Source organism: Biomphalaria glabrata, chromosome 17 (assembly GCF_947242115.1).
Source record: "Biomphalaria glabrata chromosome 17, xgBioGlab47.1, whole genome shotgun sequence".
Taxonomy (NCBI): Eukaryota; Metazoa; Mollusca; class Gastropoda; family Planorbidae; genus Biomphalaria; species Biomphalaria glabrata.
In genome coordinates, this window is record NC_074727.1 from 11599767 (window position 1) to 11612740 (window position 12974).

At 38.9% G+C, this 12974-nt stretch overlaps 1 protein-coding gene across 9 annotated transcripts in view; it reads right to left on the reverse strand.

Moving 5' to 3' along the window:
• LOC106055549 (oxidation resistance protein 1-like) overlaps positions 1-12974 on the reverse strand; it is a 94963-nt gene that overhangs the window by 64038 nt on the left and 17951 nt on the right. The window contains exon 1 of one of the 9 annotated variants that reach the window (XM_056015728.1): positions 4716-4883. The exons of the other annotated variants lie outside the window; for them this stretch is intronic. Coding sequence (XP_055871703.1) covers positions 4716-4849 — 134 coding nt within the window. The 5' untranslated portion in view covers positions 4850-4883. Of the gene's footprint in view, positions 1-4715; positions 4884-12974 lie in introns of those variants that run through there. 9 annotated transcript variants of the gene reach the window in all.

Below are 12974 nucleotides of genomic sequence, written 5' to 3' on the forward strand. Positions count from 1 at the left end.
CTGTATATCAGTAGGATTTCTCTCTATAATGTAGGATTGAATATCTTCTGAGTGAGCATGGGTGATGTTGTCGATAATAATATGTTGACGAAGAGCTTGGTAACTTTCTTCTATTTTGGCCATGGATACCCATCTATCAAACCACATTGACATATTAGCTACAAAAATTTGAGGATCATCATTTTGCTGTGGCCTTTCATTATAGAATTTCTTTCTATAGTTGGCTGAAGTTGCTCCGTATTGGCGCAGTAGAGCTTCCTTGATATCAGAGTAAGTGCTGCGTTCATTGATGGACAGTTGTGAGCAAATGTTGACAGCTTTGCCAGTCAAAAGGGTGAGTAGTGAGCTCGACCAATGTGCTTCAGGTAGACCGGATGTTGTAGCTATTTCTTCAAATCTTATGAGATACGAGTCCATATTGTCAATGTTTTCGTTGAAAGCCGATATTTTGTTCATTAATCTGTATTTGTCAAACATACTTGAGTGACCTTGAATTGAAATGCTTTCTTTATTTTCTTTATTTTGCCTTTCGAATTCCATTTTTTCTTTTTCATGTTGTCTTTGCTTTTCGGCGTCTTGCCTTTGTTTTTCAGATTCTTGCCTTTGTTTTTCAGATTCTTGCTCTTGATATTCTTTTTCTTCTTGTTTCTCTGCCCACTGGTCTGGCTATGAAATTTGCTTTTCTTTGGCAAATTCTATTAATTCGAAGAATCGTTTTGTTCTAGTACTGGAAGCCATATTTAATTTTCTTGTTAGTTTCTTGTATTGGAGCAGAATGTTCGATATCTGGATTTTGGCTTTATCTCAGATATAATAATAATATAGGTCTAGATCTAGTGACAAAGTTCTTGAAGCCTCAATTTGCTAATAAATTCTTGACAGTAGACTTGTAGTTACTGGAGTCGTATGATTGAATATATAGATCTATTGAGCCGATGTACTTTTTACTGGTTTAACAGTTGGTTAAATCTGGTCTTCTGTTTACTTTGTGCTGCTCAAATGATTATTTACTGGTCTTCTTTATAATGCCAGTTATCTGATTTACTGGTCTTTTTTATAATGCCAGTTATTTGCTTTACTGGTCTTTTAATATTGCCAGTTATTTGCTTTACTGGTCTTTTAATAATGCCAGTTATTATGTATATTGGTCTTATTCCTTTTGCCAATTACATATAATAATAGATTTCGTGAGTTAGACGTAACTCTAACGAAAATCTTTATAAAAGAATTATCGATAACCAACTGACCTGTTAAACACAGAAATTCTGTCCTCCGTTAAATAAGAATGAAGTTCCTTTGAAGAGTTTAGAAATTGGTCCCAGATCTTGAATAAATTTCGTTAAAAGTTGTCCATGAACTTTTGTTAGTCGGAGAGTGCCAATTATGTCACAACATCAGATGGTATGATGTCACGATGTGTTGTGATGCCGGGGATTTTACTTGAATTCAGTAGTTAACAAAAATGAAGATCTAGAATCACAATTGACAATTCTTTGATAAAACAAAACTCTGGAACTTTATTAAATACAACGTAAGTACAGTTTATGTACAAATTACAAATCAATGAGCATGAACCATATTACAAAGGCTTTTCAAACAGAGCTCTTAGAAAACGTGTCTATCTACAAGAACCTTATTTTATCGACTGACTTTACTTTCTTACTACCGCCAATTCTCTGGCGCTAACTCTTTTCAAAAATGTCTTTGTTTAATTCAAATCAACCAATAGATTTTAAACATACTAATTATGTCCCTTGGGTAAATCCTGACTTGAATGTCAAGTGTCTAAATTTGAGGATTAAATCCCGAGACTCATGTCGAGGGCTTATATTACTTTCAAAAGTGAAATGTACAAGCAATTCTATAATGTAATCTGTGACAATATATATATATAAAGGAAGGTTTAAAGCTACAAATAGAATCTGACATAGTAAAAGTTATAAGGAATAAGAGAACCCAAGAAGAATGAAATGAATGAGAGAGAAGGGAGACAAGAGAGAGAGAGATGGGGGGAGGGGAGGAAGGGTGGACAGAAAAAGAGGCGAGACATGAGGGGAACATGCAAAATAAGATACGTTTTAAAAAACAAAGCTTATATTAAGTGTATCAATCATGTAATTAAATCTGTAATAGATCTAGACTAACAATAATAAATCTGTGCGATTAGAAATATTTTTACCAAATGTTTTTGTTTAGCGCAATTGCATGCTTTTAGCTTTCTCAACACGCTATGATCCTATCACTTGTCTGGACCAGTTAGAAAGGGTTAGGTGGAGAAAGAACGGGGTATCTGAGTGATCGCTTTTTTAATGTATCTATTTAAAAAAAAAAGCTGAACGAACTGAATTCGAATTCGTGGGCCAAAGTCTTCCCAAGCTTCTCAAGCCAACACGGTAACCACTCTGCTAGTGACGAGCGTATGAAACATGGAGTATGGAAGAGTGTTTCTATTTAATGTTTGTGTTCACTAAGCCTCAGGCGACCTATAAAGGAGACTAATTCATCTTATACCACCAATTCAGTCAAGCACACTTTCTTTCCTTTGTTCGAGATACCAAACAAAATAGATAATTAATTAGCTAATTGTTTAATTTTTTTTTATTCTTGTGTTGTCAGGTAAAAGAAATGATTGAGCAAAATTTCAACTTGATCCGAGATTGGGTGTGGGAGAAATAACGTGTACAAACATTTTACCAGACAGACAGATTGAGTTGATATAAGCTTTGTAAAAAATGTACCTAGACATTCGAGATAAGAGTCGAACTTTCTTATGCACTACGACTTAAAAAAAAAATATCTTTCTGGGCAGACAAACAATAACGTTAGGTCAATGGCTCAGTGGGAGAAATAAACATTAGGGGATTCATTATAAAACTTAAGTTTTGCTATGACAGTAACAAAAATAGTTCTGAAGTTGTTATTTTTAAGAGAGAGAGAGAGAGACAGAGAGAAACTAACAAAAAAAAAAAGACAGACATAGACAAGAGGCAGAGACAAAGAGTGAGATAGAGGCTGAGGAAAATAGGTTGTCAACAAAAGGGTCAAACCAAGCAGACTGTGTCGTCAGGTCAAGAGCCCCAGTCAACACCAACTAGATTTATCTCACTCAACACTAACTATCTCACTCATGTCTATCACTAGTCCAAGGCCTCACATATCACTAAAGCCTGCACCAGCCACTCATGTTACTGTTTTCAACATAAGTAAAATATAAAAAAAAGAATACTTACAAAAACAACAACAACAAAAAAAAAAGCTTATTTTAAGTGTAATTGTATCAATTGTTTTGAACCAATCATATAATTAGTAATAGATCTAGACAAACAATAATGAATCTGTGTGATTGGAAATATTTTCACCATTTGGTTTTTATTTCTCTCTATTTCATGCTTTTAGGTTGCTCAGTGCACTATCTCATCATTTTCTTTTGATAAAGCCTAAATAAGCTACTAGGAAGAGAGGACGGTGTGCTAGACTAGATCTAATTGTTGACAAGTCGCCGTTTCACACTTACTCATGAGTGTTTTAGGAAGAAACGTTTTAGTGTCGGATCACGCCATAACTTAGAGTCCCAGAGGAGACCTCCTTTCAGAAGGGAAGGGGGGGGAAGGGTAGGCCAATAGGAAGCAAGGTGCCATATGGAATCGAGTTCATTGTACTTGGCGGGGATGAAGGAAAGACTCAATCAGTCCCAATAAACCACATCGTTCCTCAAATGGACCGTACTCCCCACTAGGGTGCTCGACCTCGCTCTATAGTCCTAAATGACTGAGGACTATAGCCCTCGGAAAACAAAATGTGGAAGGGAAACTTAATTCTTGGTCAGGAGTTAAAGAAATGGGGGGACAACTGAAGCGCAACAAAAAATTGTTAACAACGCCAACACCGTCAACGCGTAAAATGGTCTAGAGTTTAAAAAGAAATAGAATCCACTTCCAAATCTATATTTGAAATAGGGACTCTACATTTGGTTTGACCCATTTAATAATCTAATCATTTAACTGTAGGTTTAAACCGGGTATTCAAAATTAACTTTTATGGTAGTAAGGTCATCTATTTTTTTCTATTTAAAAAAAAAGCGGTAGAATTTCTTTTAAACATATGTGTAACAGTTCAGCTGAACGCTACCTATTCGATCAGAAAATACATAGAGACAAAACAGATAGCCGTAGTAATTTGTCACATCAATTACCCGTTATATACTGATGTCGATTTCCTTTACTATGTTAAACTCTATACTAGATCATTTTCTTTTTACACACCTTCACACATAGTAAACACATATCCGTTTCAATCTAGCATGTTTTCATCTTAAAGGAGAAAAAGAGAGGTGGAAAAAAAAAAGTTAAATTGAAGTAAAATATCCCGCAACTTAAAAAAAAAGTTTCTTTTTTTTCTTATACAATACACATAGACACAATACATCCGTTTGGTAAATGATATATAAAAGAAAGAGAGCATACAAAATTATTGAGTATAGCCAAAGCTGTTTAATAAGTGTACTAAGAAACTTAATTAACATAGTGACAAGAACAAAACCTAACGACAATCTAGAGGCTAAGGATGCTTACAAACATTAGTAAACAGTCTAGATATATCTATATCATAATGATGCTTACAAACATAAGTGAACAGTCTAGATCTAGCTATATCATAATGATGCTAACAAACATAAGTAAACCGTCTAAATCTATCTATATCATAATGATGCTTACAAACATTGTGACACAGTAGACAGACGATGAATCATTAAGTCTTTATTACAATGGCACATTCCGTCTACGGGTGTCGCTATCCAATGAAGATGTCGGAACAGCGGAAGAGGAATGGACAAACGAACTTTCATCATCCATCCGGGTGTAGTTAGTCCAGCGTTTGGACACGGGTCAACGAGGTTAGTCAGGCAGTGACCACCGCCAATACCCGCAGTCACTAATGATGTGTCACGCAGTGACCTCCAATCACATATTGAACAAACGGCCCCAAGAATCAAGATAAGTTGCACAGATAATGTCCCCCATTCATTCTACAAGTTAAAACTTCTCAAAAAGGTTTTGTAATCACTACAAAGATCTAGATATATGTGTTTGCTCTTTGACTTGACTCAAAGATAACTTGGAAAAGTCACTCACTATGAAGCGATAACTATAGTACCTAAGATTCCAAAGTTTTATCAATGTGAATAAGTCTGAGGGCTGTGGAGTCGAATTTGTAAATTTTTCTTTGGTTTAGTACAGTGGTTCTCATAATAGCGGGATAAGGTGCCCTTACCCTATGAAAATCTACGTTATTACTATAACACTAGAGCGAGACATTCTGTATGGTGATCTAACAGAAGGCAAGAGAGCCGCTGGTCGTCCACTTCTAATGTGTACTGATGTATGCAAACGCGACGTGAAGCTCTTCAAAATCGACACTAATAGCTGGGAAAAAGTGGCACTGGATAGATCCACATGGAGAGCGAGCATAAAGGAAGGGTCCCGGATTGCAGATGCCATACACAACAGTAGTAGAAAGAAGGGTGAAAATGCAATGGCCTGGTGATTACAACTGCCCAACCTGTGACCGCAGCTGTGTATCAATTTATTCACACAAGAAGTTGCAAAGGAAAAATGTTTTCTTCAGACGTAAAATGCCAAAAATACCACAGAGTGAGATCAGATATTGAAAAGTAAGGGAGCGTGGTAACAGTAAAAAAAAAACATTTTTAAAACCACTAGACAGTAACAGTTTAAAACAACTGGATAGTGACTAAATTAAAACTGAGGAACTATTGAAGAAACGAGATTGCATACTTTAAAGAAGTACACACATGAAGATGTGTGGTCGATTTATGTGTAGTGTACATAAACACGCTTATACAAGGTGGGACGGTCTTAAAGTCCGACTTCGCTACTAGCAGTAATAAAATATTAATTCTAAAAAAATCATTTTTCATTTATTTCGTTAACATTTAGGCGATCGAATACTAGTACATGTATTATTTTACTATGAATGAAAGGCCTTAGTGTTCTGGGCCAATAGCACGCATATCCATGAAACCATCTGTTTGTTTGAAATGTTATTTTGACACATTTATTATACACACAATTATCTGCCTTAGGGGAGTTTTTTTTTTAAAAGTCCATATCAATACAACAATAACATCATCTGTTCTAGATGGCCTTGACAATGTTAACACTGACACATAATGTCTTTTGATATGCTTACAAAGTTTCTATTCATTCAATCTGTCTCTCTGTCAGGCAGGAGTCTTGTACACGTTTTGTCTCCCACCTCCCTTTCTCAGATCAAGTTGAAATTCTGCACAATCATTCATTGTCGATGACAAAATAACCAATCAGTTCACTCATTGGTCGTAACTGATGAACTATGTTTTATATATAACAAGGGAAATAAGTACTGGGAGATATTGCAGTAGCTACGGAGTTATTTCCCTTACATTATTTGGTTGTTAAAAAAAAAAAATTTTTAATACAGAAAAGAAGCTCACACGACCTAGGAAAATGGATTATCGACTAGATGCATTTCGTTGTTTAATATTTAGATCTAGTAGAAAGACAATTTATTCATTTTTACTAATTACTGACAAAAGAATTTTAAAAACATGTTTCTTGTTCATCTACAAATACATATTCACTAATGGGACCGGAACATAGGATAATTTCTCTCTGACTCCAAGTGGATAAAACTAATTAGGTATCAGCAGCAGCACAGTTTAAAAGGACACGCAAAAGTAGCGGGTTATCTTAGGAGAACAAACAAATCACATTTGTGTGTGCATGACTTTGGATCTTCTCACAATCTCAATAGCGCCCAATGAAAACCCCCAGGCCATTGGAAGCAGCGTCAGCCAAGCTACAAACTTGACTCAATGACAAAACAATGAGGTATACAAGTGGATGTCACTTTCATTTAGAAGCAGTGGCGTAGCTAGGGTGGGGGAGGAGGAGAATTGAAAATCTCCCGGGCCCCCACGAGTGGGGCCAGCAAATGGAGTTCGAAATTGTTTCTAACATTACATATTAAATGCTTCGCAAAATACAGGGGCCCCCAAAGAGGTAAAGCCCCCCGGTCCCAAAATGATGGCAAATTTCTAGTTGCGCCACTGTTTACAAGACGAGGACAGTGTATACTGTACACGAATGTCATAATTGAACTTCAACATTGACAAAATTCGTTCAGTCTAGACCTAGCCGTCATCACATACAGGTCACATTAGAGATTTTCACTTTTTTACAAAGCTTATACCAACTCACTCTGTCGATTTGTCTGGTAAAAAGTGTGTAGGTACACTTTATTTCTCCCACACCCAGTCTCGGATCAAGCTGAAACTTCGGACAATTAGTCATTGACATAGACAAGACATGAATCAATAAAACTAAAAGTAGACCTAACTAATTCGACAAATTATTACTAGTAATTCATTATTTTGTTTAATAGCAACAATACTTCTGTATTCACAGATATGGCTAAATTAGTTGTGTTTAGTCCCCCTAAATAAGTGTTTACGCTATTTCTCTCTCACGTATTCTCCTAAAAAAGTTGATAATTTAATTAATTATTTATTGCAACTAACAAAACATGAACCAATAAACAAAAATACTCAATTAGTCAATTGTTCCACAAAACAATCAAAAAGTGAAGATGATTTCAAATGAATCTCTCGTTGAGTATCTTTGGTTCATGTATTAAGGTATAATCTTTAAAAAAAACAAAAAGATGGGTGACCGAAGGTCGGATGGATAAAACAAAAACTGACCATCTGATAGACATGGCTGTCTTAAATAGGTCATGTGATAATTCTGGACAGAGATACAATTGTCAGTGAGCCATTAGTGCTCTCTAAGGTAAACTATTATATGTATGGCTCCTTTTGTCTCGAAAGGCAATGGATGCGCCCAAGTGAGTCACTGGTTTTGGCTTAATCTTGAGACGGGGCAGAATCTGGTGTGGCTAATCAAGCCAATTCTAGAACGGCAGACTTTGCCACAATTCGTACATGTGTATGCCTCTGATTTAGGGCTAGCAGACAGGGCAGCTTTCTTTTTTTCCCTCTTGATTAAAGCCGCTTCAATTCTTTTGTTCTCAGCAAGGGTTGTCCCAGCACGCACAGTCTGTCTCCATGCACTCCGGTCTTTGGCTATGTTTTCCCACATACTTTCACTGATGCCTGAGGCTCTCATGTCTCGCTTGCAGACATCTCTATATGTTAGTCTTGGGCGGCCCTTGGGTCTGACTCCTTCCACAAGCTCAGCATATAAGATATCTTTCGGGATTCTACCATCTGGCATGCGGGTGACATGTCCGAGCCAGCGTAATCTTCTTTGTGTCAGGAGAGCATACATGCTGTTCATTTTGGCCAATCTCAAAACTTCCTGATTGGAGACATGGTCCCTCCAAGAGATGCCCATTATGCGTCTCAGGCAGCGCAAGTGGAAACTATTCAATCTGTGCTCTTGGTACATGTATGTTGACCAGCTTTCACTGCCATAAAGGAGAGTGCTCACAACACAGGCGTTGTAGACTAGGATTTTGGTCGCTGTGGTCAATTTACCATTTTCCCAGACGCGCTTGGAGAGTTTTGCCAATGCTGTGGTAGCTTTTCCTATCCTTTTTGTCAGCTCGATGTCTAAGTCTAGGTTACTGACAATTGTTGAACCCAAGTAGGTAAACTCCTGCACCACTGAAAGGGTGTGGTTCCCAATTTGTATTATAGGTATTTCTGCGACGTCTTGTGCCAGGATTTCGTTCTTGGAGAGACTTATAGTAAGGCTAAACTCTTGACAAGCAGCTGCTAAGGCGTTCACTAGCTTCTGTAGACCTCCTTGTGAGTGAGATACGAGTGCCGCGTCATCGGCAAACAGCAGCTCCCTTATCAAGATACGACGCCTTTTCGTTTTGGCTTTAAGACGTGCCAGGTTAAAGAGCCTTCCATCGGATCTGCTATGGATGTATATTCCGTCTTCCAGGGATTTAAAAGCACTGGATAGTACGACTGAGAAGAAGATGCCAAATAGTGTAGGGGCCAGTACACATCCTTGTTTTACACCGCTCTTAATGGAGAATGGCCTGGAGGAAGAACTTTCAAACTGAACGGTGCCCTGCATATTTTCGTGAAAAGCTGACACTAGTTTTCTTAACTTATTTGGGCAGCCGATTCTCTCTAGTACAGCAAACAGACCGCTTCTGCTAACAAGGTCAAAGGCCTTGGTCAAATCAATAAAAGCTATGAAGAGGGGCTGCTTTTGTTCTCTGCTCTTCTCCTGTAGCTGCCGCAGAGAGAAAATCATATCTGTTGTAGATCTACCTGCCCTAAAGCCACACTGCGACTCTGGATAAACACGATCTGCCAGGATCTGTAATTGCTTTAGTAATACTCTAGCAAAAGCCTTTCCGACTATGCTAAGCAGTGAGATGCCTCTGTAATTGTTACAATCAGAGCGGTCGCCTTTATTTTTATAAATTGTAACAATGTTGGAGTCTTTCAATTCCTGGGGGACCATTCCTTGTTCCCAGCACAAGCTTAGCAGTTCATGGAGTGGTTTGATTAGGGCATGTTTTCCAGCCTGAATTACTTCAGCAGGAATGCCATCTCCTCCGGGTGTTTTCCCATGTGCAAGCATGTCAATGGCAATGCTCAGCTCCTTTACTGAGGGCGTTTCGTCTAATTCCGTCAAAACTGGAAGTGATGGGAAGTTGGAAACAGCATTTGGTGAGATGGCGTTTTCAATCTGGTAGAGTTCTGCATAGTGTTCTACCCATCGTTCCATTTGCAGCGCACGATTGCTGATGATTGAGCCATCTTTTGACTTTAACGGAGCACACTTGCTGGTGTGAGGTCCAAAGGCTTTTCTCATGCCCTCATATAGTCCTCTTATGTTACCACAGTCGGCACAAGATTGAATGTCTTCACATAGCTCCTGCCAGTATTTGTTAGCACATTGTCTCGCTACTCTTTGGGCATTGTTACGTGCAGCTCTGAGCCTTTTTAAGTTGCTTGGGGTGGGATCCTTCTTGTAGATTAGCATGGCTGCTCTCTTGTTCGTGGTGGCAGTTTCCATTTCTGGTAGACTAGCTTCAAACCAGTCTTCACTTTTCTTGGTTTTGTTTCCAAAGACCAGTGATGATGTTTGGTAGATTGTATCACGCATAAACGTCCAGCCTTTTTCTACCTCAGTCACAGAGACGTTTTTAAAAGCTTCCTCTAATTTGTTCTCAAATTCGGTGCAAAGATCAGGATTTTTTGTGCTAGTAGTATTCAGGCGTGATTTTCTTTTTCCCTGTGAAGTGTGGATCTTAGTTGGCAGCATTCTTGTCCGGCAGGACACTAAAGTATGATCAGTATCACAATCCGCGCTTTGGTAGCTACGTGTCAGCAGTATATTTCCAATGTCCTTTTTTCGTGTCAGTATCATATCCAGCTGGTGCCAGTGCCCAGACCTAGGGTGCCTCCATGAGACACAGTGCTGTGGTTTTGTTCTGAAGTATGTGTTGGTAATGCAGAGCTTATGGTATGTGCAGAATTCAAGCAGTCTTTGTCCGTTCTCATTCATCTTTCCGATTCCAAAAAGCCCAAGACAGTCTGGCCAGGTAGTGTGATCTGATCCTACTCTGGCATTGAAGTCACCTAGAAGGATCATATGTTCTTTTTGAGGAATTTTTGCAATGGCTTCTTTGAGGTCTTCATAGAACTTGTCTTTGTCCTCCTGAAGTGAGCATAGTGTGGGGGCATAGGCACTAATTAGAGTGACTTTTCCAGACGCTGTCATCATACTTATGCTTAGTAGCCGTTCCGAGCCACCAACTGGAGGAACTATCATGGGAAGAAGACTGTTCTTGACAGCAAAGCCCACACCATGTATTCGAGTCTCATCCTGTGCTTTCCCTTTCCAAAAGAAAGTGTAGTCAGTCTCGCGGAGCATGCCGTTTTCGGCCAGTCGTGTTTCTTGCAGGGCTGCAATGTCAATATGTAGCCTCTTTAGCTCGTTGTTTATAACTGCCGTCTTCCTTGCATCGTCGATCTGCCTTAGATCATCAGTGAGACCAGGACACATTGTCCTGACATTCCAAGTGGCCAGTCGCATGACAGGGATTTTCTTTTTCAGTTTAATTTTTCTTCTTTTGTTGCTTGGTGCAAGTTTCCAGCCTACTTGTCGTTTTAAACTAAGCTCTAAGCACCCATTAGAGCAGGCAGGCTGTGGCGGATCAGCACCTAACTGACTGGGGGCTGCCCAGGTTGAGGCGGGCGGTAGCTGATCAGTGAGGCGCGAAGACCTCTCCCACCGTCAGAGACAACCCGTGGCGTCCATACATTACGCCAATCAAGTTGGACTTATAACCCGTAACTGTTGTCTCCCGTGTTGTTTTAGCCGCTTTGCAGCAGCACCAGAGTTTCCTCTCCGGGGCGCATTCCTGGGCCTTGGATAAAGGGGTCATGGGTGGCCCATGCGTCATGATCCCTCTCTCGACCTTGCTGATGTGATCCAAAGGAACGCATCGCATTACATTTGGCACCAACTCAGTTGCAGAAGCTGCCGGAGGGAATTTCGTAGCTGATACTCCCAACGCCTAAGGGGCTTCACTCCTGATTTCTCCTCGAGGTTGTCTCCTGAAGCCTCAGTACCGCAAGGCAGCGGGGGTTTGAAGTCAGAGTACCCCTCTCCTAGATGAACTGCCTTACTAGGCTGACGAGCTCCATCTGCCCGAAGCTCCCGGTTTTGTGGCGCCAGGTATCCGCCTTCACCCCTTCACCTGTTAGTAAGAGCAGTTTCAAAGGTTGTCATGGCCAGGGGTGTCAATGGGGTTAAGCTCCCATTGTCTATAAAGTACTCCTAATGGCATGCGTCTCAAATAGCCTCTGACAACTAAGTCCAGCACCTGGCCTGCTCGTGTGGCTTAGATATTAAGCCCGGCGAAACTGCTCTTACTAAGGTAAACTATACAATACAATCAACTTGATTAGTGTTTCTTAACCTACAGTATTCGCAACTCGGAAAGTTAAAAAAAAGAAAGAAAAGAAAAAAAAAGTTAAAGGTACTTAATTGGTAAAGCTCCAGAAGCTTCTAAATCGATGATGCCCAACCTAATTCATTCTGCGAGCCATTTTAATTTCCAATATTCGTGTCACGGGCCATATAACCGAAAAGGTGCAAAAACGAAATTAAATTGACCTCAAACTATTTTATTTGAAAGCCGTGGATCTAGTACTTACATTAATAAATAGAATATTTGTTGTTTATTCTATTTATTATTTTTTTACGAATCTGAAAATGTCTTAATTTCTCTGCTTAAAACGTGAGCAACAATGTAGCTAGCTTTACCACCGACTGATTTTCTTGTCTCTTTTTGGTAAATATTCCCATCAATCCTCCAATCTCTAGGCGTAGTTTATCAATCTTTTATTCGTGGCTCAATTCAAGAATGCCGTCATATTTGTTTGATAATGTCGTTTATATGTTGTTTTTTCAAAATAGTCACATTTTTTTATAAAACAAATATGTTGGCTTATAATCATATTATACACACAAAAAAAGGCAAAGTACTGTCCACTTTTCCTATTAGATTCTACACCTAGAGTCCTATTTCATAAACACACAAAGGTCATGGTATCAATCCATCAGAGAAAAAGTGAGATCTCTAACGTAGGCAAACAGACATTGTTTAATTATTTATATTTTTGAAAAGGGAATTTTCTACACTTTGTGCTGACGTTTCTGCTGGCCGGATCTGGACCGCGGGCGTATTTTGGGCATCACTGTTCTAAATGATTCTTAACCTGGAGTGAGCAAAACTAAAACAAAACAAAAAAAAAACAAAAAACAAGAGATTGGGAGGGGAAAAAAACCAGTAGAGTTCAACTGGATAAAAATTGAACAAAAATAAACACTGTACCATGGGAGGTAATAATGGAATAACTTTTTTTTCATTTCAACCATTCAGGATATGCTCCCTTGTATCAATAGTGCTTTATT